Source organism: Sturnira hondurensis, unplaced genomic scaffold (assembly GCF_014824575.4).
Source record: "Sturnira hondurensis isolate 20B ecotype Veracruz unplaced genomic scaffold, ASM1482457v3 Scaffold0021143, whole genome shotgun sequence".
In the NCBI taxonomy this organism is placed as follows: Eukaryota; Metazoa; Chordata; class Mammalia; order Chiroptera; family Phyllostomidae; genus Sturnira; species Sturnira hondurensis.
In genome coordinates, this window is record NW_028093774.1 from 31,598,305 (window position 1) to 31,623,946 (window position 25,642).

General features: G+C 38.1%; 1 protein-coding gene across 3 annotated transcripts in view; it reads right to left on the reverse strand.

Moving 5' to 3' along the window:
• PPM1A (protein phosphatase, Mg2+/Mn2+ dependent 1A) overlaps positions 1-22,592 on the reverse strand; it is a 34,445-nt gene extending 11,853 nt beyond the window's left edge. The window contains exons 1-3 of one of the 3 annotated variants that reach the window (XM_037031647.1): positions 22,501-22,592; positions 18,460-18,535; positions 1,798-2,651 (exon numbers count right to left, since the gene is read on the reverse strand). In XM_037031647.1, the coding sequence (XP_036887542.1) occupies positions 1,798-2,631 (834 nt within the window). In that variant the 5' untranslated portion in view covers positions 2,632-2,651; positions 18,460-18,535; positions 22,501-22,592. Of the gene's footprint in view, positions 1-1,797; positions 2,652-3,814; positions 3,869-18,459; positions 18,536-22,500 lie in introns of those variants that run through there. The other 2 variants (XM_037031648.1, XM_037031646.1) reach the window with 2 other exon arrangements.
• Between the last annotated feature and the right edge of the window lie 3,050 nt (positions 22,593-25,642).

Here is a 25,642-nt window from a genome sequence, read left to right on the forward strand (position 1 = left end):
ATATTCTTAGTTTGAGCAAATAATACAAAGAATTTAATAATAAAATACCTTGAGGGAAAACTGCATAAAATGTGGCATACAAAAAAGTATTGAGTAATTTTGAAAATAGAGATACAGAAGAGAAAAAGTGGAATCTGAACCATAATTTACTAATATCTGAATCAGACAATCCTCTTAAGAAAACACCTTTTAATGTAGCTAACAAGTATTTAATATTCAAGTACTACAGAATAAACCCATCAAATAGATGCTACTTTTATGCATATACTAAGAGACAAAGAACATACGCATCACTGTTTGGGTCTCCTCAAATTCAGAAATTAACAGTGTATACTATTAAGTTGTGGCTCTACTGATCTATTGATTTTTTTAACTTAAGTGTTGAATGTTACGTAAATTTGGTTTGGATGTCACATAAAGCTGGTTTCTTTCTTTTCTTTTAAGATTTTATTTATTTATCTTTAGAGGGGAAGGGAAGGAGAGAGGGAGAGAAATATCAATGTGTGGTTGCCTCTGGTGCATCGAACCCTGACAAAAAGTGGCCTGCAACCCAGGCACATGCCCTGACTGGGAATCGAACCGTGATCCTTTGGTTCGCAGGTCCATGCTAATCCACTGAGCTGCACCGGCCAGGGCAAAACTGGTTTCTAAGTATGATCAGATTTAAAGTAGAGCTGGCACTGTACATATAAAAACTACAATTATGTTGACTTTCTCCTTCTGCATGTTAAAAGAAAGGCAAATATATAGCCTGAGAAGAGTTGTACATAATCAACATTTGCTTAAAACAATCAAAGAATTAGTTAAGTGTTACTGACAAAAGAGAACACTAAACTTAAGACTTAGGTTCTAACCTTAGTGCTACCGAATAAGTAAATTATATAAACGTATAGAAGTCATTTTTAACTTCTCTAGGATAGGGAGCAGTTTGTTCCCAGCACACACTATTTGCTAAACTAGGCACTTCGTATGTACACATTAGTTCATTAATTTAGTTCCTTAACAATCCTGAGTTAGAACTATCCTGAGTTCAACACTTTAGAGTACAAAAGTAATAGCAGTCAGCCTTGATTCCAGGGCTATATGACTCTTAAGTTACAGAGCCTTCTCTGGCTTCAACTTCCTCTGTAAAATAAAGGTGGTGATCTGGCTCATCTACATATACAATCCCATTTGATCATCCCAACAACCACATGAGGCAGGGTATTATTTCTTACCTTTTTTACAAATAAATTGACTTTCCGTATCAATAGCTTACCTTAAGTCATACACAGCCACATACCAAGTTATTCTGACTCCAGGTCCCAGACTATTTCTATTACATCACACCAACTGATCACTAATTCTCTTTGTTGGTGCTAGTTTCATGAGACCACCGTCTCAAAGTACTAAATGTACTGAGATACCACATGGTAAGAATAAAATATTAAAATTCTAAAATACTTTTTACTTATAAATACTGAGGCCTAACCTCTCACTATCCTCTTTTAAAAAAGATTGTACATTATATAATAATCTTTTTACCTTTGACAATCTACCACAATATTAAAATACCTTGAGGGAAAAGTAGTCATGCTTAATAAAAGACTAATCATTCAGATTATAACTCCTGCATATTTGGTAACTGGGTAATTTATTTATAAAACATGTTCCTATAGTTTCATAACAGGTGAAGAGTATCTGCAATTATGCCAAAATCTTATTTCTGAGAACTACAGGTCTAAGATGATTAAATACTAGAGTAGTAATTAAGATGGCATAAAATAATTTTATCTTAAAAAGAAAAAGTCTAGCTACCTTATATAAACAGGTGTCGACTACTTCATTGCAAACTTTCTCAAGGTCATCAGTGACTTCAAGTCTGGATCTTACAAAATCACAGAGCTCTTCATTTCCCATAACATCCCAAATACCATCACATGCAAGGATAATGAACTGATCATCTTCTTCAGATCTTTCAATATCATGGACTTCAGGCTCTGGTGAGACAAGCTGCTCTGTAGGACCTTTTCCATGGACACATTTGTAATCAAAGTCCCCCAGGGCCCTCGATACAGCCAGAGAGCCATTCACACGCTGAATCATTACAGAACCACCTGCATTCTGAATTCGTTCTTTTTCCAGCGGATTACTTGGTTTGTGATCTTGTGTAAAGAAGTGAACTTTCCTGTTCCTACAAAGTAAACCCCTCGAGTCTCCACAGTTAATGAAATAAGTATGTTGAGGAGAAATTAAGACACCCACAGCTGTTGACCCACTTCTATCTGCACCATGTTTCTTCTCTGACATAACTCTCATGTGTTCATCAATCTCCAGAAAACCTGTTCTGATTCCATTCTTTACATTTTCCACAGAAGGTGCTCCTGCAGACCCTTTAAAATCCTGGTTATTGGTGATGTGATCTAACAAATGCTCACAGCAGTATTTGGCAACCTGAGAACCAGCATGCCCGTCATATACAGCAAAGAATGACCATGTTTCAAGTCCACTTGGCAAACCAATGACAGCTGTATGTGCATCCTCCATTTCAACTCGCCAGCCCTGCATGCTGCTTAGCCCATATCGCAACCCATTACCCTGCCCCTGGGCATTATGTTTTTCCATCTTTGGCTTGTCTAAAAATGCTCCCATTATGTCTTGATCCTTTAGGTCTGCAAAAAAAGAGAAACAACTAAGTTAATAACTACTTTATAAACAAAATACATATCCAACCACCTTTTTAAGAGTGAAGGAGACAAAGAAAGCTTTCAATAAAAATTCACAACTCTTGTGATAAGCAGTCACTCACTGTATTGCTGACTTGTAATCTGGAGATTAGTAAGGAATAAGCGGAGAAAGACCGATCAGGAACAGCTAAGAGTGGACCACAGGCAGAAAGAACCAAAGCACCAAGATAAAAGTGGCAGATCTGGCACTCTCTTCAAGGCACAACCACTTAAGGTAAAAAGATGACTTGGCAGTGGTCATCAACTTACACAAACTAGGCCATGCATTTAAGGATGCATTGAATGTGTGACTCTTTTGGGGAATCTCGGAAGTTGTATGTGTATATATCAAGAAAAGCCCAATGAATTCACAGGACATACCCAAAGCCTACTAATTCAAAAGTCTTAGTGGAACATTAAAACTTTCTAAAATTTGACTCCAAATTACCTACTCCATTAACCCTCAGAAAAAGTAAAAAGTGACTTAGTCACAAAGATCCAAATCTGCACACTCTTTTCTTTAAGCCTTTGCTCATATCAGTCCCTGTTACTGGAGTCACTTGCCTCTCCTCCCTACTTATAAAAAAGCAAACCTGCACTGACCCATGTGGCTCAGTTGGTTTGACATTGATTGATTAGTCTGCATGTATGCTATATACACCTACACATACCATTCCCAATAAAAGCCATTGGGAGATGGGCTCAAGGCATTACCCACTACAGGGAATCACCACCTCCTTTCCTGCCAGAACAAGATTGTGTCCAGGATGATTTATTTCTTATCTGCAGCAGCCAGGAGGAGCTCCGCTGGCCAGATTTCCTCCCACGGGGCATCATTCTGCAAAGCGAAAGGTCATTGGATCGATTCCTGGTCAGGGCACATGCCTGGGTTGTGGGCCTGGTCTCTGACTGGGGCATGTTCAAGAGGCAACCAACTGATGTTTCTCTCACACATCGATGTTTCTCTCCTCTTTCTCTCCCCCCTCCCCTCTCTAAAAGTAAACAAAATCTTTTTTAAAAAGCATGCCCATCCTTTAAAGTCTAGTTCAAATTTTAATCCTTTCCATGGGTTTTCAGTCTTTGATACAGGCAGTAAGATACTAAATTACCCTAAGTGGTCCAGCTTCAATTTTCTAGTTGTAAAGCAATTATACATACGAAGTCTGTCCAGAAGGTATCCAGCCATGTAATATGAAAAAGGGACATTTTTTGAGTAAGATACAAAATATAAGAAACATTGTACATAGGACAATGACATCTCAGCCCCCTTCAAAGTAGGCATCTAGGGACCTCACACAGTTCTCTCAATCACCATCAGTTGCCCCATTGTATTTTCCTGAACCTCACTGGCAGTCTGAAATATCTCCCCTTTCAAAGGTGATTTTAGTTTTGGAAAACTGTAAGTTGCAGGGTACCAAACCTGGGCTATAGGGGGGCTAAGTCACCAGGGTGATTTGATGTTTTGCAAAAAAACTTTGCATGAGATGTAATGCATGAGCAGGTGCACTGTCATGATGAAATTGCCAATCACTGGTTGCCCATAGCGGTGGCCTTCTAAATTATCTGAATAGTTTCCATGAAGGACTGTTCAAGCTTAACACAAAATTTGATGCAGATTTGTTGCTCTATTTGATCATTTTGAATGCCATGGCCATACAGTACAAATGTTCACTCAAAGGTGTCTTACTGCCCCCACTGACTAGTACAATGAAGTTGTCACTATTCATGCATGCACATTCCAGTCCACTCTCCTTGGCTGCCAGGTTACACTGATGTCATGCAAACCATTCTCATTTTATTAACAATGGCCGGACTTTCCCCGGACAGACCTCATACCTATAACAAAGCTTATATATAACAAAATTAATCTACTATAATCTACTGATATTCTATCAATCTGATGGAATATGTATCATTATCATTGCACTACTCTATGACCACTAGGTATAAATTGTAAAAGAGATAAAAGGGTCTGTGGACAAGCCTGAACGCTTAGCTAATCTAATCCTTTCCAATAATCAAAAGCCAAAACCCCTGGTCTGGAATGGGCCCACATAAGGCAGGGAGACAGCTGGTCGGGATTTAGGTTGGTGTTTAATAAGTAATAGCCTAGGAATGGAGAGACTTGGGGTCCAAGTCACCAAAAGGGTGAAGAACTGACTACAAAGCAATCTAAAAAAAAAAAGATAGAATGACATTGAATAGAGGTAAAGGGGAGATGGATTTTCAGGGGTAGGGAACAGAAAAAAGTACCTCAATAAATCAGGATCGTGATGAGACTAGGGGACCAATGATGCTGGTGATGCTAAGCTGTGAGCTGCTAGGAGAAAAAGTGGAAGAAGAAAAACCCCTAGGAAATGAAGTAGTTTACCTACAACCTCTCCATGTTCTTTTTCCTACTGTGGTCAACCTAATACACAGGCAGAGAAATCTGGCTGGTTGGTGCGATAAAATAATCTCCTGCGTATTCCTGTGACCCTGTTCTAATTCCACTGAGGAAAGGTAAATGATGAAAACCAGCCATCATTCATTCCTTATGCTGGTATTCATCAGATTACCATTCTGACACCAAGTTGATACACATTATGGCAAAGGTGTTTTGACTGGATGATGATTAATATGATACACCTTAATGGTAGACAACATTTAAGAATTCTAAAAAAAATTCTCAGTATTTTATAAGCACTACCTCACTCATTCTCCTCAAAAACCCTATACTCGATGATGAAGATGTCATAGAATACAGAACTCTGGAGCAGGCAAAATATGCCAAACAAATACAACCAAAAATAAATCAAGAATTTGCTATTTTAATTTCAAACAAAGAAAACATAAGAAATAAAACAATAAACAGGATGACTGTCTTTACAAGTTGATATGGGTATAGTCTAAAGTAATAATTTAACTTATGTGCTAAAAATTTTATGCCAAATAACTCATGGAAAATCTATCAAATATACCATATGCTGAAATCAAAATATATTTTGTTCAAATATGCTTAAAACATTAACTAAAAATCAAGTGTTTATTAGACTTTATACTGGAAAACAAAAGCTTTAGAGTTTCCTAACACTCCCACCCACACTGCCCTGGGGACCAAAAAACCCAGAAAACAGACCATATTATCTGACTGTAATAGAATAACAGTAGATACTAGTAACAATGAAAAAAGAAAACTTCAAACATCTGAAAACTGCTCTAAAAGCCATGCTTTTAATCAACTATGCATCAAGTTTCTATATTTTTATAATTACAAAATATTTAGAAACAATAATAATGAGAAAAACCTCATATCAAATTCTAATCAAATATTTTTCAGGAACTTACATTCTTTTAGTAAAAAGTGAAAATCAGTATATTAAATATTCAAGAAGTAAAACAGTACAACCACATATACACACACAAAACCTAAGGAAAGCTAAAGGAGTGTACTATGAAAGATTAAGGTGAAAACTATGAGTTACATGAGAAAAAACGGAGCAAAACAGGTAAACCAATAGTTAGCCTAACTGAGAAAAACTATTATGAAAATTAGAAACCAAATAAGCTGTACTTCTCTCACAGATAGGAGCATGTTTTATTTTTTTATAAAACACAGTGTACAATTAATTCTTTGCTAATAAGTTTGAAAATATAAAGGAAAATGACAATGTTCTTGGAAACAAATTACCAATTTTTTTCCAAGAACTGATAGCCTATAATCTGTCCCTTTGGAACAAAATGAGAAAATTGTTAAAGAACTATCCCTCAGAAAACCCTCCAGAGCTCATTAAAAACAAAAACCAAAAAGAATGAAGAACCATTCTAGGTTTAAGAAGACCAAAGAGATATTACAACAAAGTGTCATGTGTGATTGTGCACTGCCTTATATATATTTGTGTGTGTAAAGAGAATATGCACATGTACACACAAAGAGGGGGAAAATGTTTATCAATGCTAACAATAGCTGGTCATTTAGGTAAATACGGATGTTCATTGTACTTTTTTCATTCTAATTTTCTGTAAATTTCAATTGCTTTCAAAATAATTAAAAATAAAAGTGCACTGGGCAAGACAATTTCATAACCAAGATCTTTCAAGCCTTAAAAAGAACATATAACCCCAAATTATCTAAATTACCTAAAGAACAGAGAAAAAAACTTCCCACTTCTTTTCATAAACCTTCCATAATCCAGATATAAAAACTGACAGCACTAAAAAACTTATAAACACACTCATTAATATAGATGCAAAAAACCTGAAGTAAAACATAAGCATTTATTACAAATCACTAAGAAGGGTTCATTTTAGGAATTTAACTGTGAGCCAACATTCAGCAACCTATGAACACAATATTCATCTTTTAAAAAGTTAAAGGAGAAAAACCTTATGATCATCTCTTCATATGCCAAGAGGTATCTGATAAGATTCATCGGTAATAGGATAACATATATTTCAAGCCAAACAGGAAGCACAGTGATTAGAACAATTCTAAGTGCAATACCTGCTCTTATCCCTATCATTTAGCAGTATCTAGAAATGTGATCAATGCAGTTGTTTTAAGTCCAGATTTTTTTAAAGAGGCATACAATTATGAGGCAAGATCAAACTGTTATTTGCAGATAATAACCAAACGGACGGCAAACTCAAAATCTAAAACATTATTGGGGAAAAAAGTTCAATAAGGTTACCTGGCTATAGAAATAATAACCATCACTTACAAACACAAGTATATCTAATTACAAAATTAACAAGAAATATTCAGTACCTTTAAGAAGAGAGCCTCAGGCCCTGGCCAGGTAACTCAATTGGTTAGAGAATCATCCCGACAGACCCAAGTTGAAGGTTCAGTCCCCAGTCAGGGCACATACAAGAATCAACCAGATGAATGCATAAACAAGTGGAACAACAAATTGATGTTCCTCTCCCCCTACCCCAAAATCAATTAAAATTTTTTTTTGAAAAAGAGAGCCTCAGGATAAAAGACAGAAAGAGTCAATATCATAAAAATGTTTATTCTACTTTTATTAATCAATAAATTCAATATAATCACAACTGGATCTTCTTGTTCCCAGACCTTGATTCCAAAATTCAAATGAAAAAAATTTTGAGAATAGCCAAGAGTTAAAAAAAACACACAAGAATTTGCCATGCCTAATACTAAAACAATTCCAATTACGGTATTTGAATTGATCAGTGGATTATAACTGAGAATCGAGAAAGATAGCTGGAGAACAAAATTTCAATAAATGGTGTTAAAACAGCTAGCCTATTATTTCACTCCTGCCATCCTGTGGAGGGTAGCTGAATCCTGACTGCACATCTTAAAATAAGTACCAGGAGATTAAAGTACCAGCAAAGTAATGGTACCTTAATTCCATATAGTAATGCTGAATCTCATTTAATAAATGCTCCTGTGGTATTTCTCCCCCCTCCAACTATACTTAAGTCATAGCACCTTTAAATTCTCACATCTTACTTTAGTAAAAGGTAGAAATTTCCTGTAAGATCCATTAGTTTGCAGTTCATGGGATCACAGTCTACATTTCTCCAATCTCTCTCAGGAGTAAATTTTTACAGGTTTTTCTGGTTAAATATATTTTTAATAAAGCTCAATCCTAGATTACTCAGTTAAATCAACAATTATTCTGAAGCTTTTCCTTCTACAATGTAACTAATCTATGAAAGACCTACAGTTGACCCTTGAACCACACAGGAGTTGGTGTCACAAGCCATGGACACGAACTAAAGTGGGGGGATTGCTGGAGGGAAGCGGGATACTGGGCGGAGGTGGACAAAGGGGAAAAAACTGGGACAGCTGTTAATAGCATAATCAATAAAATATACTTAAGAAAAAAAGCCCCCCCAAAAGAATATGATCTATAGCATTTATTGAAAAAATCTGTATATAAATGGACCCATGCACAGTTCAAACCCATGTTGTTCAACGGTCAAATGTATAAGGTAGACAAAAGAAGGTTTATAGTTGTGAGTACACAAAACACAGTTTATCCTTGCACTATTATTATTGTGTTATTTTCCATAGACACAACTGTAAACTTACTTTTTGCCTACCCCTGTATATAGAGTTCTTTTGTAAACAAAGGAATACTTGCTATTGAAACAAAATATATACAGACATTTGGTTAACTTGGTTTCCAATACTAAAAACATTAATTTAAATCAGGTATTACACTTTATCTATTATGTAACAATTCTCAGTTGTTCTAAAAAAATAGTAAAAGGTAGCCTATTGTTCTTTTTAAAAAAAGTAACCTATCTGCATCACCAGCTCCTTAAAAAACTTATATACAAAATACCGTAGGCAATATTGCTGGATCAAGGAACTGAATACGGGGTTTGAAACATATCACCTAAGTGGTCAAGTACAGATAATAACAGTTCTTATTAATTTGTACTCCTCTTTTCCCAAATTTCCAGTTTGCTTATTATAGGACTTGAATCAACTTTAAAGCTAAATGTGGGATTCTGGCTCTCTTGAGGCACTTTTACTGACTATCCCTAAAATCCTGCTAATTCTAATCCCACCAGAAGGCCCTTGATTTTTCAAATTGAGTAAGATTTTCTTTGGCCTTGGCTAGTGTAGCTCAGTGGATTGAGCGCGGGCCTGCGAACCACACAATCGCGGTTCGATTCCCAGTCAGGGCACATGCCTGGGTTGCAAGCCTGTTCCCGGTTCCCGGCAGGGAATGCACGAGAGGCAACCATACATTGATATTTCTCTCCCTCTCTCCTTCCCTTCCCCTATAAAAATAAATAAAATATTTAAAAAAAGATTTTCTTTGGCAGTGGCAACTTCTCAATTAGCAGTCATACTTGGGGTAATTCTAGACCTCTGAAGCAACCCATTGAATATGGGGGCACCCAGAAGAGGATTCTGCCCTTCCAGTTAGGAAACTCCAAGGGGGACAGTGCCTATAATTCTGTGGGACTTTTCTGAATAATCCCAAGGTGAAATGGGTTTCCCATTCTATACTGATTCAAACCTGAAGATTTCTGAACAATCCAAAAGACAACTCATGACTATAGTTCAGCTTATAAATGCCTACACAAAGTTCTAGAAAGAAAAAAGGTCAAGGGTACTAATCCTCATCAGAAAATGAAATTATCGTTTACGATTCACTGACATATTACTGAGATTCAAAATTTAGAACTGAAAATTTAAGAAATTTCACCTCTTATCTTTTATTACATTATAATATCTCTGCCTTCTTTGTCTTCATTGTTGTATTCTCTCCTAAGCAGCAGCCAAGTTTTATTCTCCCCACAAATTGTGTTTCTGCAAACTTTATACCATTTCCATTCCTGCTTACTACCTTGCCCCTCCGCAGTCTGAATAGTCTCTTCTATTTTTCTTTTCTTGCTTTTAATTATTCCTTACTCTTGGGTTTAGGGGAATGAGAAGGTAATGTTCTGGGAGCCAGCTGCAAAGGGAAACACTTCAATGAATGCATGCAAACCTGAGTTTGAGAGGTACAAGAGGAGTGGCTGCCACAGCAACATCTTAAAGAAAGCTGGGGGCACCGAGCACAAATCACAGGGAAAAGCACCGCTACAAGTGAGGATGGATGGTATATGTCAGCTGAAGTTTTAATACTCGTGGAAAGCCTGAATCTTGGTTTAAATTTGGATAGTTTTCCAATTATTGAATAATTTTTCCTGGTCAGAGGAGAAAACAGCCATTATTTAAGCTATAAAAGGAGGCTAAATTATTCCTAGCAGCCTGCCTCATGAGATATATAAGATTTTGATTAAGTCCAGAAACCACTGATCAGAAAGTTATCTGCATTCTACTTATAGGAAATACCCAAAAGACAAAAACCTATAGAGACAGAAAGTACAAGAGTGGTTGACAAGGGCTAGGGGGAAAGGAGAATAGGGAGTGACTACTAATGAATACAAGATTTTTGGGGGGGGTATAATGAAAATGATCTAAAAATGAAATTGTAGTAATGGTTGCAAAATTCTGTAAATACACTAAAAACTACTGAACTATAAATTTTAAATGGGTAAATTTTATGCTATGTGAGTTTTATTTCAATGATGCCACTTAAAAAGATTACTATGGCTTTGTATGGTGTTCTGTAGTTTTTTACACAAGGTTTAAAAAGATGGTTATCAATATATGTAGTAATACAGAAAACACTATAGCAATATATATATATATTTCTTTTATATATATATATATAAAAGATATATATATCTTAAAAGAAATATTTATATATATAAAAAAAGATATATATATATATGTATATATATATATTATTTATCTTTAGAGAGGAAGGGAAGGAGAGAGGGAGAGAAGTATCAATGTATGGTTGCCTCTCATGCATCCCCTGCAGGGAACTGGCCTACAACCCAGGCATGTGCCCTGACTGGGAATCAAACCACGATCCTCTGGTTTGCAGGCCTGTGCTCAATCCACTGAGCCGCACCAGCCAGGGCTATAGCAAAATATTTTTAAAGATCAAAAAGTTACCTAAAAACTTCCCAGCAGCCCAATATTTCTTCAGCTTATAACTTCAATTAAGTATTTACTGCCCTCTTCCAATTTAGTATTTACTTAACCTCCTCCAACAAACCAAATTTCATTGAAATGAGTTCTAATGCAAGACTGATACTGAGTTAAGCAATACCCTAATTTAAATGCCCTAAATTAAAACCTTAAAAAATGAAATTTCAAAAAGCAGACCAAAACCGACCAATTGAACCAACCAAACTAAATCATATGAATCTCTTCTATTCTAAACAATATTTCCATAAAGCATGACAGGTCATTTTTTTCTACCAGATTATTATTAAAAAATAATTAGTCTTTGCTGAATTAGGTAAAAACTTACAAGTACCTAAACCAGAGTCCATTTTTACAGATATTAGCTAGTTTCGGTTACACAAAATGTCTGAGACAGAGCTACCACTTTTGATGTCTCATTCATGTTTCATGATTTGTAATGTATCACTATCTTCTAGACATGTGCTGTGACCTGAATTAAATACTCCATAAGGTAGTCTTCTTAAATTTCTACACAGGTATATACTGTACAATTTTTTTTAAATATTTATTTTTAGAGAGAGGGAAAGAGAGGAAAAGAAACAGAAACATCAATGTGTGGTTGCCTCTCCTCTGCCCCCCACTGGCGGCCTGGCCCACAACCCAGGCATGTGCCCAGACTGGGAATCAAACCGGCGACCTTTTGGTTCTCAGGCCAGGGCTTAATCCACTGAGCCACATCATCCAGGGCTCAGTCTGCTATTTTTTAATATGTGAAGCTTCAGACTCAGACTAACCCAGAAAATAACTGATTTCCCCAGGCAATTCATCTTTTTCTTTTGCTTAAAAACAAAACCCCTCACACAGATCATTTAGAAGTGTTTGCTGATAACCTTGTATAATCAAGATGAAAGAAGGGAAAAGTAAAACATTAAATATTTAAGATAGTAAAATGTCATTCACTCACAAAATACGAGATTCTAAATATCTGACACACATGAAATGTCCCCACTTTGAAAAGGATCAAAAAATATGTCTCTAAGAGACAGACTTCTGTCCATATAAGCTAACATTCTTTTTTTCTTAATTTTTTTTAGACAAAGGGAAGGGAGGGAGAAAAAGACGGAGAGAAGCATCAACGTGTGGTTGTCTCTTATGTACCCCTACTGGGGACCTGGCCCGCAATCCAGGCATGTGCCCTGATTGGGAATTGAACCAGCAACCCTCTGGTTCAAAGGCCAGCTCTCAATCCACTGAGCCACATCAGCCAGAGCATATAAACTAATATCTTAAAAGAGAATCATTTGCTGAGTCCATCCATGAGAGGCTTTGTGTATATGGAAAAGGGTGCTGAGAAAGTAACAAAAAAAGGGTTTTTTAAGTGAAAATTTTATCTATTAGCTTTAAAAAATTATATACACACACACACACAGCCCTGGCTTGGTGGTTCAGTTGGTTGGAGTGTTGTCCTATGCACCAAAAGGTTGCAGTGGTTCCACCCCCTGTCTGGCACATAGGAGAGACAACCAGTCAATGTTTCTCTCTTTCATCTCTCTCTATCTCAAATCAATAGACATACCCTCGGGTGAATATTTTTAAAAATACACAGAAACACAAACTACCTCCTACACTTAATTAGCCACACCTCAAATGATATGGCCCAAATGAATTTCTCAACTCTACCTCTTCTGCTACTCTGTTCCCTGTCTCAGGAAATAGATCTACCATTAATCATGGGCTCACAGAATCCTGTGAATGAATTATCTCTCATTTTATATTTTAAGATCCATGAGGGGAGGAATCACACCTTTTTATTCATAGTACTTACCACATCATGACATTTGATTAATATGTAAAACAAATGAATGACAGCCATCATTATGACTTCTCCCTTATCAACAGAAATTCTTTTCCACCCAGGTAATCCCATAGAAGTTAACCAGCAAACAAACTGTATCCTGCCATTTCCACTTTGTCGTTCTATAGACTACAGATCACAGTAGATGGCTCAGTATTCATTGAAGTACTTGTTTATAGAATCAGGAAGCATTTCTACAGATGGAGAAAATGAAGACAACAGATATGGAGTAACATAGCATTAAGCTGTCCATTCTGAGATTGGCCTCTTGGTGTTCAAAACAGCTTTACAGACTGTGCAAGGATAATATTCTGCTGCTTTATAAAAAGTGAAAACTTTATTTACTGCTATATTCTAAAGCATGATGACATACCTCAAAGACGTTTTTTAAAGCCTGTTTAAGTTTTATCACCCTGTTTGCAAAACAAAACCAAAAAATAATATACAGCTTTTCCTTGCTTATCACTATTAATATTTTCATATCTAAATTTTGATAACAAAAGCAAGCTTCATCTCCTAAGCAAGTTTCATCTCCTATAGATAGAATGCCAATTTAATGCAATTTTTACCACTCATTCTAAAGAATAAAGGAGCAATGCTATGAAGCCAAGATATTCATTCAAACTTGCCAATGATTTATAGTTATAATTGTTTGAAACAGCACGACAGTTCTTGACCATATTCTTTAAATAAAAATTAAACCACATATACCATGACTCAAAACAAAACGAAAAAAACCCTGTTTATCTACACCTCTGCCTGAGACATTCATATCTCTGATGAATACAAAGCACCAGCCTAAACTTAAACTGGATTATACATGACCTATGTGCTCTCATAATCTGCTATATTTCTGGCTCACATTCAATTTTGTCATGTGATCACCAGAAAATGAGCAGGGAGGCTAAGATTAACTAGTCATATGTTGAGCACCTATTTAAAACAAATAAAACTTGGTCCCTGCTTTCAAGGAATTTATTTTTCATAAATCTTAATGTAACATGTTCCATTTATAGTATAATCTCTATCATAAGACCAATTAGGTAGCTTGCATTTAAGACTATCTTCTTAAACTCACTGAACATTTCATTTGAATAAAGGACTTAATGAAACCATTTACGTCAGTGGGTTGCAAAGAAATGAACATGAATAAAACAAAACTGTATATGGCTTGTAGTCCTAGTTATATTAGTTATGACTGTATCTTATCCGCTTTTTTAATATTAAAAATGTTAAGTTCTTGTTGAAAAATTCTAAAGGTAGGTGACATGACATGCAATACTGTACTTTTCAAATTTAGTGTACACTTCTACCTCAGAGCCCAATTCAATTACAAGATTCACTTTTTGGGTACAATGGAACTATAGTTGTATCCTCCCTACACAAACATTTTCTAATCCATCACAACTACCAGTTCATTTTCTTTTAGTAGTGGCAAAAAAACTGCAGTGACCTGCATATAATTACTCTGAACAGTCCAATGACATGTGTTAACCTCTGTCCCAATTTCCTCATCTATTAACATACAGGTAATTATAGTATATATCCCATACAGATGTGAATATTTAATAAGATAGTACTTGAAAATTTCTATAATGATGCCTGGCATATAAGTGCTCAATAATGCTAATTGTTATTACTAGCTAATGTCAAAGCTAAAAAAAACGAAGAGGCACACACAAAAAAATCAAATTCATGATTCTGGTTTCCTTAGTAGCATACTCCAATAAATGGATCTAAGCAGCCACAGACTGCCTATATGAAATTATTCATTTAAAAAGTAAATAAAGAAAAATTTATATGTATTTTCTAACTACTAGAAATAGTTTAATAGTTTTGATAAGTTTTAAAGTTTAGCTTAGAGGTTCTAATGAACAGACTATTTACATATTAGACATTTGGCCTTGGCTCATGTAGTTCAGTGGACTGAGTGCCAGCCTGCAAACCGAAGGATTCCAGTTCAATTCCAGGGCACACGCCTGGATTGAGGGCCAGGTCTCCAGTTGGGGGTGCTGAGAGGCAACCACACATATATTAGACATTGGTTTGGTTCACATTAAAATCAGTTGGTAGTTGCTAATACAATGTCTCGTTACTGTGATTCCACAATTCCTCTGTTTAAAAAATGTATAGTTCATTATAATTACAAATGGAAAGAGATGCATGATTATGAATGTCATGTTAAGCTTCAACGCCCAAACACAGGAAATTAACATGAAACCTTTAGATCCAGAATCCATCAACCTAATTTTCTATACCAACATAAACTCTGTCACATTTCAGATTTATATAATCTTCACTCTTAAATACCCAGGTCCAGCCAAAATAAGTAATACAGTAAATATCTGCTCCCAGAAAGCTCTTAAATTCCTCCACCACTTCCTATTGCTATCACTCCCACTTAGGTAGAGTTTGCCTAATACTAACAAAATATCTGAATACCTACTATACTCAAGGCACTGTGATAGGCTTTGGGTATAATAAAAAGTTATGACATTTTGCCCTTCGGAATTTTATAATTAGGTTGAACACAAAATTAGAATTAAAATACAAGTACTTGATTGTCAATGATATGATTCAAGTTCTACAAATAATATAATAGATACTGCTAGGAAGTAGAGAAAAGGAGAGAGAAAATACTCTGGTGATCAGGGAAGGTTTTGTGGAAGAGGAAATATTAGAAATGAGCTTTGATACAGGAGAAAACAAAAGGTGAAGAAGGAAGGGCAAGAATTCCAAGCTACCAATTACCACGAAATAGGATCCACTGAAAGTGTGTGTGTTCCACAGATACAAGTGTACCAGTCTGGTTGAAACAGATCAGTCCTGAGGTCCAATCATGGAAAATGTCAAAAGCCAAACCAAGAATTCTAAACTTTATTTTAGAGGCAAAAGAGTCACTAAGTACAATATATTGAACAGATAAGTAATATGATAAAAATGATATTTTAGGACTAATTTTGTAATGTTTATAAAGAGGTGCAGTACAAGATGCTAGTGGTAAAGCCTGTTAGAGTTCTGAAACCAGGGTTTGGGTATAAGGTAAGACGGAAATTGCTCCAATACAATTCTTCAACTTTAAGTAACCCAGGACCCACATATAAAGCTATAATACCTTTTATAAAAACTCTCTATTTCCTTTTACTGCCCTGGTTGGTGTGGCTCAATGTATTGAGTGCTGGCCTGCAAATGAAAAGGTCCCCCATTGGATTCCCAGTCAAGGCATGTGCCTGGATTGCAGGCCAGGTACCCAGGTGGGGCATGAGAGAGGCAACCACACATTGATGTTTCTCTCCTTCTCCTTCCCTTCTCCTCTCTCTAGAAATAAATAAAATCTAAAAAAAACCACAACTCCCTATTTCTTTTTACAGAAAGAATTAGAATAATTTTTTTCTTATTCTTCCATCTTTTTCTGTAGCAATTATTTTCTTGCCCATTTCTAACCTTGAACTGTTAACTGCTTTTCAAAATACCAACCCTTGTATTTCCTTTACTTACTAAGCATTCTAGTCTGAACATTCACCTTTCCTTTACTGTTTGCTTTTTATACTCTATTTAACCATCTACTCCCATCTAATAATTAACTCCAAACCCCTAACATTTCTGCAGCTTCATAAAGTCCAATAAACCTACTCATACTCTACTTTGTCTTACCTCTTAACTTTTAGTCTATTCATATGTAAGTTCTATATACCCACAACCTTTACAAGCTCTTCTAAAGTCTCTACTCTCTTTCTTATAGTTCTAATAGCTTCCAGACTCACATTTAAATTTATACTCAAAGACAATCCTGTCGCACACACTAAGTCACTACTCTCCCAGGTATCTGACGATTTCATATACTCAATAATAGCAGCTAGCATATTCCTTTGGTAATTTCTTCATGGTAGAAAATATGTCAACTGCTTTACATAATTATCTCATTTAATCTTCAAGATTACACTGTGAGAAAGGCTTTTGCATTTGACAGATAAAGAAAACTGAGGCCTAATGAAATCAAGCAGTTTGCCCAAGATCTGCCCACTGAGAAGTGTTACCTTCTCCTCTCTATAGGCTCCAATGTGGCTCTACAGTATGTGTGTACTCAAAAACATTTCCCTTAGTCCTTCATCAAGGATATCAACACGTGAGAACATGATTCCATTCCTCAACCTGAACAATGAGAGCTGAAGACAAAAAATTAGCTCTGCTGATTTCTGAAATTTGGGAATAAAGAAATGCATTTAATTTCTTAAGTCTTTTCTGAATGTTTTAATAGGGACCCTTGCATTGAAAGGCTTAATTAAATTTATACCCTTAATTCTAGGAATCTGGATCAGAAGTACTAACATTTAACTTCTCAAATTTTAACTGGTAGGAACAAGAAGGCTCATCTAACTGGGCTCATCTAAGCCACTCAAATATTTTGGAAATCATTTTGTATCTGATAATAATTTTAGATAAATCTTGGCATGTAACTTTGATACTCTGAGCCTATGAGTATCTTCATTTGTGCAAGAGATAACACCACATGTTTTACAAGGTTGTGGTAAAAATTATAGCCCAACATAAATAAATGGTAATAAATTATGGCTTTTATTATTCACTTTCTTCTGATCTAAAAGTAGCTTCTTCAGTCTCATAGGATTTTAAGTCAAATGGTAATAGCCACAAAAGCTCTGACTTTAAATCTAGATCCTAAATATGAAAGCATTTGGTCAATAGATAACAAACATATTAATAATTATAAAAACTCAAGCTCCCTTCTTTATTGCACATTTTACTCAAGGAACATTTAAAACACCTCTAATTTTATAAACACAGTACCAAGTCCACTTTATTAACATACAATATCCAGTGCCTTTCCCTCAGTTTCTCACAAAAACTCCAAAGTCTATTACATTTTAGATAAAGGTATACTGAATCTCACTTCTCTTAACTATTCATTTTCTCTAGCTCCTCCTACCTGCCTCAGCAAAACAAAAGCTGGGTAAAGAGATTATTGAGGCAGTACAGAGATAGCTAAGACAAGCAAAGGTCAAAATCATAAGTAATATATTCTGGAGATTCATAATAAAATATAAAATTATTTCTTGAGTAATATGGAGTATATTAGATATAGAAAGAGGAAAAAAGAATATAATCAATCTTTTGATTTTTATATACTTAACCCAAACTCCTTTCATATAAGATGGAAGTAATCCCAGGTGGAAATTCAGAGAATTTATACATCAAGGCTAATAGTGAAATAATAAATGAAGAACATGAGTTTTTAAAATTTTGCCATCAATATTATCTCACATGGAGAACAACATATTCTGGCATAAACTTACTACCCAAGGTATAGGAAGACACAAATTTTTAATCTAGATGCCTCATAACACCTTCCCCCTTCCCCAAAGTCCTTATATTTTACAGGGCCACACCTTGTTTTATCTTCTTGCTTAACCCTTACAGGACTCCTCTTGAGCTTTCTTACATGGCTGCCTTCTTCCTCTGATTCTATTAAGGATGGAAAGTAGTCAACAGTAGCATTTGTTATCAAATTTGTTCATTTGTTATCAAATGTTATCATCTGTTCATGCCCTAATTTTATATACTTGTATCTATCCAATAAACATTGCGACACCTGGGGTGATGGGGAGAAAAAAAAAGTAACATTTAGGGTCAGGTGCCCATGCAAGAGTTAGTCATTTGGGGTGGTCATCAAAATATCAATTTATAATTATTTCTACATGATCACAGACTTACACCTTAAGAAATTAAGCCAGCTGTTATGGCTGAGAATTCCTGGGATAACAGGCTACCTGTGGACATACTATATTTGGCCATGTATAATGTGCAATTTTTTGCCCAAATATTTGAGGGAAAAACAAGGATGCACATTATACATGGGTAATACCTGCGATACCTTGTATTTGTTCTTATGTTTTGCAATTATTCGTCACTTAAAATTTCTTGTACCATGCCCTGGCTGGTGTGGCTCAGTAGATTGCACAGCAAACTGTGAACCAAAGGGTCACCAGTTCAAGCCCCAGTAGAGGCACACACCTGGGGTGCTGGCCAGTCCCGGGTTGGGGGCCTGTGAAAGGCAACTGTTTCTCTTTCACATAGAGATGTTTCTCTCCCTTTCTGTCTCCTTCCCTTTCCCCCTCTCTAAAATTATGTAAAACCTTAAAGAAAAATTTCTTGTACCCTACCGTGTTCAAAAATACATGATAAAATTCCTTTATAATATAAAAAACAAGTATCTAAATATAAATTTTAAAAAACTGAATTAAAAAATCAGAACAAGATTTTTTCCCCCTGAAAGTTTGGGTCAAAAACATGGGTGCACATTACACACAGGAGTGCATTATGTACGGGAGCATGTTATACATGGCAAAATATGGGTATATTAGTCTTTACTTTTAAATTATTAAGTAAATTAACATTGATAAATGTTAAACTAGAATCAGCTACTGTTAGCTATTATAAATAAGTAGTCTAGGTGTAATGTGAACAAATTCAAAGACTAGATTTTTGGTAACTGATCAGCAATATTTGCCATGTGATAACATGATGTTACTATAGATTTCTTTGGGGGAAAAAATAGGTATTAGGGAACAAATTTTCAAATGAAAGTTTATTAACAAGATAAGCAAGACTCAACCAGAACTGACAAAAAAAGCTTCATAATGTGTTCTTGTAATACCCTTCACTTCAAACTATCAAGGGCCACAAGATTGTTGCAACCTGTAGTCTCAACCACCCTTTGTCTACAGGGCAATTTCCACCCCCCTTCCTCCCAAGAGTTTTTCTAGACTTCCCAATCCTAATAGAAAAGTCAATAAAGGACACCTACTGGAATGTTTTTCCTAAAGAACGATCACCAACTTAAAAATTTTTTAAAGACAAAATCCAGACAGAAAATCAGCTCTATAATGCTGAAACATCTAAAGTACATACCAGGCATTTTTACTATACTGAACAATATAGTAAAAAATTTTAACTGGTCAGTACATTCAATAATACATCCATTCCTTTGGCTTTACTGATTTGTGAGCTGAGACTGAAAAGGTTAAAGAACTTGTCCACAGACACAGATATTTTGGAGCACAGCCATGACTAAACAATTCTTGTCTCCTAGTGCAGTGTTCCCTTCAACAGTTTACACTGTAATTATGGTCATCACTCAGCCTTTCAAACTAAAATATAAACATACACAATCAGTGTTAAAATATATATGTACACACATATATATATTAATACTTATGCCATGTAAAAAAATTGTGATGACTACAGCATTCAACCGTGTTATTTCTCAAATATATAAGGTACCCAGCAAACGTTACCAGTTTTAATATACCTCTCCCAAAATGACTTCATTGATGTGAAAAATGTTTAATATTAAATCAAAAAATGTCTTAAGCAACTTCCATGTGCAGTTCATTAAGTTAAAAAGCAATCATCTCTACATGATTGAATGTTAATCGGATACAATGTGAGTTATATTTCATTGGCCAATGACTTAGTTTTTTTCCATATGATGGCCCTAGTAGTGATTAGTTGTCTTTTTCATTTGAAACAATTTTGTTACATTATATTGTGATAGCTGTCACATCAACATGCATTTAAAAAAACATCAAAATTGGTGAATTTTTGTGCAGCCATTTTAATATTGAAGATGGAAGAAAATATGCCACACTATCTGTATATTATGCTTTATTGTATCAAAAAAGGTAAAAACACAATTGAAATGCAAAAAAAGACTTGTGCAGTGTGTGGAGAAGGTACTGTGACTGATCCAACATGTCAAAAGTGGTTTGTGAAGTTTCAAACTTACTAGCAAGTTTTGGCCAAATAATTCTTTGCTTGCGGGGCTGTCTTATGCACTGGAAGACGTTTAGCAGCCGTCCTGGCCTCTCCCCACTAGTAGCCAACTGCAGGGGATAGTTGACCTACTCAGAATATCCAAATCAATAGTCATTGGTGAAAATGAAAAATGCGTTACTTTATGGAAAAACTAAATGGACTTTTTGGCCAACCTAATACATAGGAACAGGACCATAACACAAGGCAAGGAATGTCTGTGCTTCAATTTATGGGCAAAGGAAATATTAAATTAATGAACATAGCATTTATGTTTAGAAAACTGGCAGTGGAGAGGGTCACTATTTTTCTTTCTAATCAGTAAATAGTTACAGAAATACAATCTTTCGCAAAGACCCCAATAGTAAAAAAAGTATAAAAATGAGGGTCTTCCAATTAAGGAGTAGGAGAGCAAGCCCTGCTGGACTTCTGAGGGCTCTGTAACTCCTAAGGTTCAGCAGAATACTGTTTAAAAATAAATACTCTGTCTCTTCATAGCTCTTTGCATCTGAAAAGTGGTTGTGTTTAAGATTTCAAAGTGCAAATTTGAAAAGATTAAGCGTTATTGCTCAGAACGATTTTTAAAATTTCTAATTTCTTCTGTCAAAATCACTTACTGCGGGAAAATAATACCTATCACAGATTTTGAGACCTTCAGAGTAGGAAGACCTACCCCTCCAATCACTCCTTAGAATGCATTCGGCTCAATAATACTCCAGTTAGCAGAGAACTTAAGGTTGGGGGTGGGGCATAGATTTCTTGGCCCGAACAACTTAAGTATGACCTCTGTAGATTTCTAAGTACCATGTGGTGCTTGAGAAAAGGGGAAAATATCTCAGGTGATGAAATTCTCAAAACGTATCTAAAACTACGGTTGGTAGAAGGCTCTCCACAGCCAGAAAATATTTCAAATCTACAAGCAGAACAAAACCATACCTCAACCAAACGCTAACAGCAATAACTTACATAATTTACATGGTTAAAAAGATGACAAGAAATCAGTGTGATTTACTTCAATGGATCTGTTCGATACCTTAATAATGAATGAATCGGAGGCATCGCTGACTTGAGTTCTGAAGGAGCCTCACTTTCACCTCTGCCCCCTATAAAACCTGAAGCAAATGCTACAGAATTTGGTGTTTTGAGGGCAAGTCCGGTCCAAAGGAAGCCCCTCCCCTTCTTTCTCCCGGCCTCCCTCCCTGGGGTTGGAGCCCAGGGAGGGCGGATGGGGGCTGCCGGCGCCCCCTCGCCGCCCCGGAGAAGTTTGGCGGGCCGCTCTCCGTCCGCGCCAGGCCGGCCCACGGCCATCACCCGCGCCGCGGCGTTAACACCCAACCCGCCCGAGGGTCGCGCCCCCTCTCCGGGCCGCTGCCACAAACACTCCGCCCCCGCCTCCCTGCCACCGCCCTCGCGGAGGGTTAACCCCTCGCTGCCCGCCACCCGGCTCGGAGGAGGCCGGCCAGGGGGTGGAGTTGTCGCGTCTCCTCCCGGGAGCGCCCGGGCAGACGCCCGGCTTGTTTACAGGCCCCAGGCCCCAGGCCTGGTCGCCACCGCCGTCGTGCAGGCCCCGCGCCGCCCCCCCCGCCCGCCGGCCCTCGGCCCGACTTCACGCTTACCCGGAGCAGCCGCGGGCAGGCAGGTCCCTGGTCGGCCGAGGCGGCGGCAGCGACGGCGGCCGGGGAGGGGGCGGGAAGGGGGTCACCACGGCTGCCGCCGACCAGGTCAGGCAGGGGAGGGGGCAGAGGAGGGGAGGAGCCGGGCTGCGTCCGGGACCCCGGCTCTCGGTGCCCTCGCGGCTCAGATCATCCGGGCGTTGGAGCGGGAGGCGGAGAGCGGGTCCCTGAGGAGGAGGAGGAAGAGCCGGAGATTCATCGCTATCACGCCCCACCTGTCTGGAGCCCCCCCACCCCCCCTCCCCAACCACCCGTTCCTGAGCTGCAGCCGCCCGAGCACCCGAAGCTGCGGGCCGGGCCGCCCCGAGACCACTGCTCCCTCGCTCCCGCGCGCGCTCCCGCCCCTAGAGCCGCCGCCGCCTCAAGCGCGTCCCCGCGCAGGCGCGCCCACGACGGAGCCGTGCTGCCCCTCCCCCACTCCTCCGCCAGCCCCGCCCCACCTCGCCCCGCCGGCTCAGCCGCCGCTACCGCTGCGGCGCGGCCGAGCCTTCTGGAGAGACCCGGATGTCGTTGGGCAGGAACTGCGGCGAAGGCCGGCCTGCGGGCGGGGGAGGGGCAGCCGTAGGTGACGCCACTCTCCTCCTTAGCTTTTCTCTCCTCCCAGGCCAGGGCCCCAGACCGAAGTTGGAAGGAGGATCCGAATCCCGGATCGGAACTGGGCACCGGAGCTGGACAGTGTGTGGGACTGTTAGAGCAGTGAGAAACCGACTGCCTTTCCAACGCAGGCAGTCTGCGGTGCCGGGACTCAGAAGCTCTCCCTAGGGCGTCCTCGTCTCCCGCGTCGGCACTTGTACCTGTTTGCAAATACACACCCACTCCCCGACCAGAAGCGGTCCACAGAGCCCAGGGGACCGACCCTGCCCTTTTGACCTTTCTCGGGAGCTGTTGCGGCCTGATCGCCGCCAGGCTGCTGTAGATCTAATGCTCCCTAGGTTCCAGGCCGCCGCCAGACCCCCCTGCCTCAGGCTCTACGTCTCTGGAGCCATTCTACCCCAGTCCCCCCCCCCCCGCCCCCCGCCTCCCGGGAAGTCCACGCAAGTGCCCCAGGCACACACTTCGAGTCCCGAAGGGCAGCGTTACACCCACCCTACCACCAGCCACGCACATACAAGCGCTGGGCACGTGCTCTGAGTTATTGGAAGATTTTCTGTCTAGCTCGTGGGATCCCACATTTTATTTAGTTGCACATGTAAGACAGTCACACGATTCTGTCAGTGGGGACCTCCAGCGACCTCCAGAGAGGTTAAATGAAAGGAAGACTTCTCAAAATCTAGAGGATAATCATAAATGTAAGTGCTGCTTCTACGAAGAATTGGAGATCAGCTATACCTAGTTGAAACTGCACGTGCAGGCGGCCAAAATCCAGTTTAGCTAGCTAGACTACGGAAAACCCGACCCACGCTGTTTGCAGACGCCAAGGATAGAATGACAAACCCTACCCGGCCAATGAATCAGAACTTGGGAGCAGTGCATCACCAGCATGGGTTCCCATTGGCTGGGGTGCCGTTCCCTCTCTTGTCAGCAGCTTAACCTGTTCATGGATTTGACCTACACCACATTTGCAGAAACAGAAGATTAAAAGAAATATTTATTTTATAATGCTCTGCTATATTCAAAGACAAAACAAATATGTACTACTTCATTGTAGGAGCCAGGTACTTTAGAAAGAACACTGAAATTGGGTTAGCCAGATTGGGTTCTGGGCAATAAAATGGTACATTTGTAATGAGGCCTCTCCATTTCATCTCAGGAGCTTTCTGTAGAGAACAAGTTGTATCTGCTAAAGACTTTTTGTTGCCCCAACTCTTATTCTGTCTTTTTCTTGTCATCTAGCTGCTTTTAAAGCTGTAAAATCCATCTCCAATTTCTTCAACATTACTTTTTTGGGGAAGGTTCTATTCCTTTCCGTTTTAGGCCTGGAACCTAATAACAGGATCAAACAGTATTACCAAATAGGCACTGGCAGGCCACATCTTTAAGGAACCCCAAATCATTCTACCCAATATTTTAGGGGTTAAAATTGCTTAGAGTAAGGTGAAGATAGATCATTTCCAGGTATATGAAGTAAAAATAAAATTCTGCCCTTAGTCCCTGTATCATGTGAGAATACATTTCCTAATTACTTCTTCACACACTTAAAAAAGAAGGAGAATTAGATCAAAGATCTTTGTTACTCTGCCTTATTGCAATCCTTAATACTTTAGACAAGTAATAGCACGATTAGCATGTTAATGGACTCATTACCATTCTGAAATAGAATTGCTCATGTGGCAATCACTTTTTGGAGTATCTTAGAAGACAAATTTTCTAGTAAAGCAGAACCAGGGCTGCCAATGTCAGTAGTGGCATTGAACTTGAAGGTCTTGCCTGTCTTTTTGCTTCCTTCTTTTGGTCACCCATACCTTTATTCTCTCTGCTCTGTAATTGTAGGAGAATCTGGGTCAATTGTAGCAGAAGACGTAGAAAAAGACAAAATATGAACATAAATTTTTAAGCAGTCTGCACAGTGTCCCACAGACTGCTGATAAAACTGTACGTTCCTTTTTTTAAAAAAATATTCCTTTAACTTTTTTTTAGATTTTATTTATTCATCTTTAGAGGGAGAAGGGAAGGAGAGAGGGAGAGAAACATCAATGTATGGTTGGCTCTTGTGCATTCCTGCTGGGAACTGGCCTGCAACCCAGGCACATGCCCCGGCTGGGAATCGAACCATGATCCCTTGGTCCGCAGGCCCATGCTACACCAGCCAGGGCCCTTCCTCTATTTCTTATTTCTTGTATAGCATGCAGGGGCATTTTGGTATGAACTAGGAAACTCATGGGTTGTAAGATTAACATTTTAAAATTTGGGACAAAGTTATCTTAATATTGTCTGAATAAATATGCTTGATATTATAATATCTCCTTCCTTATATTAAATATTATAATAAATATTCCCTGAATACAATACTAAGGGCAAAACACTTGCCAGTAACTATTTAGAAAGGGGCAAAAGCACATTGAAAAAAAGTGTTAAAAGTTTGCTTTTCTTTTCAAAGTATGTAATAATTAATAGATTAAATGGTTTTTTTTTTAGATTTTATTTA